The 7,306-nt window shown below is 38.2% G+C and overlaps 1 protein-coding gene across 1 annotated transcript; it reads left to right on the top strand.

The window, feature by feature from the left end:
- Window positions 1–1,825: 1,825 nt before the first annotated feature.
- LOC118912084 (olfactory receptor 51G2-like) lies at window positions 1,826–2,773 on the top strand. The gene has a single exon (XM_036884870.2). The coding sequence runs from the start codon at window positions 1,826–1,828 to the stop codon at window positions 2,771–2,773; it is 948 nt and encodes a 315-aa protein (XP_036740765.2).
- The last annotated feature ends 4,533 nt before the right edge of the window (window positions 2,774–7,306 follow it).

Here is a 7,306-nt window from a genome sequence, read left to right as displayed (position 1 = left end):
TGTCACGTATCATCTTATGTCTTCTGGATATAAAATTCTCTTCTTTCCTTTTCTTGTCATGTTTCAGAAATGGACTTGCTGTTTTATTCATACCAGTTTGTTGAATATTATGCCAGTAATATTAATGCTGAATATCAGACGTTTTATTTTAAAGTTCTCTACATTTATGAGAATTATTTAATCTATTCTATTGGGCAGACAGCTTTCCTTTCTTTTGAAAACATACTGTTATTAACTACCTATAATTAAAATTTACCAGAGGCAGATCAATGAGTACAAAGTGTACTCGTTGCCCATCTCTCCTCTGTAACCTATATTCAGGGTTTTTATTAGAACAACATAGTTGACTCCTAGTACTCACCCACTCTCACATCCCGCAAGTGTATGTACACAAAAACCTAGTTTTCCTCCTTCTGTTACAAATCCTTTCTCAAATCAGATAGGCCTGCCTCTGCTCTTTGCAGGTGTTTCTTCTTCTTCTTCCTCCACATCTTGTCCAACAATAATTACTGCCAATATTTGTTTATTGACCATTTACCATGCTTGTTTCAATTCTGACACCATTGCTCACTCTTCAGAGTATTTCTTCTCTGAGTTTTCCTTAGACTAGTTAACATATGGAATGGAGACTATAGGTATTCTTTATGACTTTATAGGAGAGCATTATAATTAGTTCATGAAAAATAATTAGCATATAATGAAAATTTCTCTACTGGTGATAGCTGCCACATAAATGACCACCCAAGAAGATGTTGAGCTCTCCATTATTAAGATAATTTTCCTAAGATGTAGACAAAGGAAATCACTGTTCAATGTGAACTTTATGTATGGGACAAAAGTTTGTTTTGAACTCTTTGTACTCAGATTTCACACTTAATTTCTTTCCTTAATAATTGTACTTGAAGGTACCCAGGATCATTCTTTAAAAAGGCAAGCTATAGATAGCAGTATGTGAATTCACAGGAGGGGGCTTTCACCTGCCCCATGGTCACTGCCATCACAAACTAGTTTACGGATGTGCTCCATGATGACCAGCGGGTCCTTAGACTTTCCAAGGCATACGTTATATATTGTCTTTCATTATGCTACTTAAATTGAGGAGATAGCAGGAGCTCAGTACACATGTGATGCTGAGAATAGATAGTGTTTCCAAACAAAAATATCATCTAGTCTTCACCATCTTCCTCTCACATATCTGGACCAGCTATCCAATCATATTCCAGAGAGCTGTAGAAAGGACTGAGAAGGTATTTAAACCCAGTAAATGTTCACATCAAGCCCAAATCCTCCTGGTGTCTTTTTGTTACAGATATTACTTTTAAAGTCCTGAATCCCTTTTGGAGAAAAGATATTATCTGGTAATAACTGGAGATAAAACTCAGTATTAACATCCTTAGACTTTGTTTTCTAACTACCAGGCAATCACAAAATATATTCATTCATCTTTACTGAGATTCCTTTCCAGCACCATCATCTGGTACTAAAAACAGCCTAGCTTATGGACATGGATGCTGTGATCTATACCAAATGTTCTTTCGATTTTTTTTTTAAACCTTGAAACATCTTCAAATGAAGAAGGAATTTTCTCTATCTGAAAGGCCCAAATTTACTTCTGAAATCTATGGCAAATCACCAAGGAGAGAAGTAGCATTGTGCCTAGTGGAACATCTAAAGGAGTGGGGTTCATACTATGACAGCAGGAGAGCATATTACTCTGCAGGCACAGGCCTTTGTACCATGTGGGATGAGATGGCAGGAAAACACTATCAAAGAATAACTTCTTGCTTTCTTTATAATTTTTCCAGGGCGAGCCCTTCCAGGAGTTATGGCAATTCCTAACAACACTAATGCCAGCAGCTTCATCTTCATACTGATGGACCTCCCAGGACTGGAGGCTGCTCATTGCTGGACAGCTATTCCTATCTGCTCTATTTATGTTCTTTCTTTGCTGGGCAACATCACCATAATGTACATTGTCAAGTCTGTGCCCAGCCTCCACACACCCATGTATCTGTTCCTCTCCATGCTTTCAATGGCTGACCTGGGCCTCTCAGCTTCCACACTGCCTTCAATGGCAGCTGTCTTTATCCTGGGCCAGAGGAAGGTGGGAGCTGCAAGCTGCTTTATGCAACTCTTCTTCATCCACACTTTCTCAGTGATTGAATCAGCTGTGCTGTTGGCCATGGCTTTTGACCGTTGTGTGGCTATTCGAGAACCCTTACGCTATGCTACCATTCTCACAAACAAGCGCATTGGGGCCATTGGGCTGGCCATTGTGACCCGCAGTACTGCCCTCCATTTGCCCCTGCCTGTACTCCTTGGAAGACTGCGATTCCAGCCTACAAATGTTTTGTCTCATTCTTATTGTGTTCACCCTGATGTTCTAAGGCTGGCCAGTTCCAGCACTCTTGTGAACAGTGGCTTTGGGCTCTTTGTCATGATCTCCACACTGGGGATGGATGCTATACTCATTCTCCTCTCTTACGTGCTAATCTTGAAGACAGTATTGAGTATTGCTTCCCATGCTCAGCGCCTAAAAGCTTTCAACACCTGCATTTCCCACATCTGTGCTGTACTACTATTTTATACCCCACTAGTCAGCCTATCCATGATCCATCGCTTTGGAGAAAAGAAGCTACCAGTTCAGGTATACATGCTTCTCTCCTACCTGCACTTTCTTGTACCTCCAATGCTCAACCCAGTTGTCTACAGTGTCAAAACCAAAGAGATTCGAGTACGCATTATGAAGATGCTCCACCCCACAAAGCTCTGAGCCACAGGGATAAAATATTGGTTGTGACAGTCACCCTGCTGACTGAAAACATCTCAGAGAGGAGGCAGGGTGTAGCTTCCATCTGATTTATAAACCAATGAATTATTCAAAAACACTGACTGACCTATATTATGGTGTTTCCTCAGCCATTATAACAGTTCTTATTCAATGAGGAAAAACATGTTTCTCATTCTGCAAAAGTCATTATTAGCTTGTAAAAGAATCAGATTATTATAGAGAACACTGACAGCCTCTTGAGAGAATATCATTTACATGTAAAAGCAAGCAGATTAGATGACTAGAGTTCAATGACATCTAAGATATTTTCCAGCTAGGATTTTACAGACTGAAGCTCAAGAGGGCCTCATATGGTTGTACTCTTTGACTTCCTGACAAGTTTCTACAGTCACTGGAGCCTTGTCAACACAATATTGGAGAATGTCAGAGGCTTATAAGCCTCGTTCTAATTCTAACATAATTGAGTTTGAGTTTATACTCATACTTTTAGATCTATGTATTACACATCCATACCTACATTCAGAAATTTGAAAATAAAAGACTAAGTAGAAAAAAATGTAATTTACATTGTGTGGTTGATTTCTTTAAAAATATTTCTTAAAACTACATTGTGGGCAGTATACATCTTGACATGCCAGAATAAATTTCTGAAGTTTTTGATAATAAAGCTCTCTGTATGATTCCCACACTTACTATATTGTGAGAATACTAGTCTGTCTATTGGCTGACATGGGGGACTTACCAAAGAAGGACATGACAAGAATTGAGGAGGTAACTCTAACACAATAATTAACTGAAGGGGCTAGACTTTATTTTCAGAGTATGAAAAATGAAGGGATAGTACCAAGGGGCTGTGTTTGAACCTCATTTTCTAAGGAGGTTCATTTTTGTAGCACTGGGCAGATTTAGGCTCCTAATGCAGGATCTCCCTCTATCCCTTTAAACCCTGTCTTCTCCTTTAGCTAATTTTCATTTAAGGGGAAATTATTGGGTTATGAACATTCAGAGCAACCATGCTGACCATTGTCTGCAAGACTAAGTGCCTCAAAGCCCTCAGCACTTGTGTCTCCCACATCTGTGCTGTGTTACTCTTCTACGACCCCTACTCCCACCCCTGAATTGGTCTGTCTGTGAACAGTAGATCTGGGAGATTTCCAGTGGTATAATGCTCTCTTATCTGCATCTATCTCACACCCCCATTGCTCAACCCCAACATCTACACTCCCCAAACCAAGTACAGTAACGTGGGATGCCTACCTGGAGGAGATGTGTAGAAGATTCAAGTTCAAGTTTACCCAACTGCAGAAGTGATGTGTGACAAATGAAAGCTTTGCCAAAAATTAGAGAGGGAGAGAGTTTCTGAGAGAGGAAAGAGTAATAAGAAGGGTTTGGTACAATGGAAGCTTTGGGAATTTGAGGAACTTACTCGCATTTAAAATGGTGAATGTTGAGAGTGCAGGAATATAGAGTAGAGAGAGTGAGGGACCATGGAGAAGGGGAGAAACACTGTTTGTAGGCTGGACTAAAGTGATTAGACCTTATTGTAGAGAAAAAGTCGAACTTTGAGGGGTTTTATGAAGTGATATTACATGGCAAGTTAGTACTCTTAAATAATAAACACAGATTCCATTGTTGCACTCCTGTTACCATGGTTCAGTATTGGGAACCTCATAGATTCTGTGGTTCAATGCTTTGGTTCATTTCCAGGGATATAATATATTGACGATCCTTTACTTGGTTCTGGGGATTAAAAAAAAAAAAAGCCACAGTCTTTTTCCATAGAAATAAAGAGGCTCTAAGGTGCCTAACTGGTTTTCTTGGTTTCACTGGAGATGGCTGGTAATTACAGGTATGCTTTGGTTATGTAACTGTACTCCTATTACGTTAATGTGTGTGCACAATTTAATTAGTAGTTTAAAACCTATACATGCTTATGTTACTCTACAAGAAGATATGTCAAAGAAATAATCAATCTTCCCATGTTTTCTTCCGTCTGCTACTTCTATAGCTTTTCTTCTTCCTTCCTAATTACAACCCTTAAATAGAATTCGTGCCTCATATCTAATTTACTGAGTATCATAATTCTTCCAAGTCGTAAAGATACCTCAAGACAAATGCTGGGCATAGAAGCCACAAGGCATAAATATGCAAAGAAGTAAAAAGCTAACCTTTTCAAACAATAAGGCTTCTCTCTCACTTACCAACTTTACATTTCCCTGTATGGCCCCGGAAGATGACTGGTTAGCCAGAGACGGGTAAGATTCCTCAAGGGAGGAACAACCTAAGATAGGCACAGTCGCAGGGGGGCCATCAGGTGAGAAATTGGGGATCAACAGAGGTGAGGCTTAGAAGCTCACCCCGCCCCCCGTTCTGAGAGAAATCTTCTGCATACGTGGATGTTTTATTGCCCTTGTCTAGCTTGGATTAACACATAGTCTACAGGCACACACCTGATCACCTACGTTTGCTCTCTTACAACACTAAACTATGTTTTCTACCTTTATCTTGTACCTACTTACCACTTCAGCATTTTATTAAAAATAATAATAATAAAGAGAGAAATGTGGTATCCACATATAAATCAAGTATAAAAAATCAAATGAATATTCATATTTGAACTGACTGTTTATAGTTCATAATGCATGAGCAAAACCGAAAGTTTTTGTGATGACTGCCCTTGAACTATTCACCATGTAACTTATTCACTATGTAAGAATTTGTTCTCCATGTAAGAACTTGTTCATTATGCTTCAGAAGATGGGAGACTGATGAAAATTAGGCTTGTGGTGGATTAGTGATTGTGCATTGAGCATTGACTCTCCTATACAGAATTTTATTGTTGTTAACAACCATTTGATCAATAAATATGAGAGATGCCCTCACCAAAAAAAAAAAAAAAAAAAAGTACAGACTTCCAATTGTAAAATAAATAAGTAACCGGGATGTAATGTATAGCATAAGGAATGTATTCAAAATATTGTAACAACTTTGTATGGTGATAGCTGGTAGCTAGAATTATCATGTATATAAATGTTGAATCCCTGTGTTGTACACCTGAAACTAATGTAATACTGTGTGTCAACTACCCTTCAATAAAAAATAATTATCTACAAAAAAAAAAAAAAGAAAGAAAGAAAGAGGCTCACTGATAAGAAAGTATCTCTAGGAAACATAAAGATGAGGAGATAATAATGAGAAGACACTGAACTTCAGAAGAAATTGTAGAGGAAGGTGATTACTTTCATGGAAGAAGTCCAGTACAAACACAAAAAGAGGGTGAAATTGGTCAAACATTTTCAAGGTAATTCTACTGGTGGTGGTGAAAAATATCTATCCTGTATTGTAATATTTTGAATCCCTCAGATAATTTTCCTCTTTTCTCAAGTCTTATTTATGCCCTTCCTTTAATTAGATTATAAAATACTCTAATTTTGGCATTTAATTATAATTAGTTTAAAATTTTCAATGTTAATGCACTGTTTCCATTGTTAGAATACTTACATGTATTTATTTTTATATTTATTTTATATTATATTCCATGCTTGGTTGTAAGTTCCAAGAGAACAGAGATACTGTACACTCTTTTCATTACTTATCTGCTGATAAAGTGTACTAGGCTTTTAAATGAATGAGTAAGTGAGTGAATGAGCCACCCCAACAATAGCCTTGACATTGGGATAAATGTTGTTTATGTAATTTAGCTTCATGATGTGTGTGTGTGTGTGTGTGTGTGTGTGTATATGTAGTAAGTTTAGATGTTGTAGATATAGAGCGCAGAAGATAGATTGTGACTTTAGAATCATTTGTTTCTGCTGTTAGCACTTCACGCCTGGTCTAATGGGCAAGTTTGCTTGTGTTCTGCAGCCAGAAAGCTGGGCAGCAGGGAGACCTTGGGGACCATGGGAATGGTATTCAAAAAACAGAGTGTTTCTAATTATAACTATAGATCTAATTTCAACATGAATTTCCTTGTCATACATTGTGTGATTTGGGGTTGTTAGCCATTATTAGACCCAAAACAGAAAGCAGAGGGATGAGACTGTCATGATTAAAGTAATGTCTTTAGAATTCTTTTTTTGAAGAGGACAAAACTTACTACAGTCAGCCTGTTAAAGAAGTTACAGGTTATGGCAAGTATAATTCCATTTCCCCAACTTCAAAACAAAAGCACCATCTTTGAGTGATACAGATACTGGGGTATTTCCTCAGACACATACATTCATGTGGGTGTTCTCAGCCAGTTCCCTCCAGATGAATTAAGAAAGAGCAAATGCCTTCAGGGCTGCTGAACACAGGAAGAAAGGAGCCCTGAAGGCACAGGAGGCGTCAGCAAAAGCTGCCTGGTTGACCAGAGAGAGGGAGCCGGCATCTTCTGAGTTTTCCCTCAAGAAGATGGAGACGTTATTTCCATTAAAGCCCTATAAGTGTTACTTCAAATAAGATACATAAAATACAGAAGTCATAGTATTAAAAGGAATAGGAAAGGAATAGAGTGAGCAAAGGACAGGAAGCCAC

Source organism: Manis pentadactyla, chromosome 9, assembly GCF_030020395.1.
Source record: "Manis pentadactyla isolate mManPen7 chromosome 9, mManPen7.hap1, whole genome shotgun sequence".
Lineage (NCBI taxonomy): Eukaryota > Metazoa > Chordata > Mammalia > Pholidota > Manidae > Manis > Manis pentadactyla.
This window is presented reverse-complemented; position numbering and strand designations above follow the sequence as displayed.

What these genes read in the sequence shown, in the direction of transcription:
- LOC118912084 (XM_036884870.2), top strand. Translation starts at nt 1,826, where the DNA reads ATGGCAATTCCTAACAACACTAATGCCAGCAGCTTCATCTTCATACTG.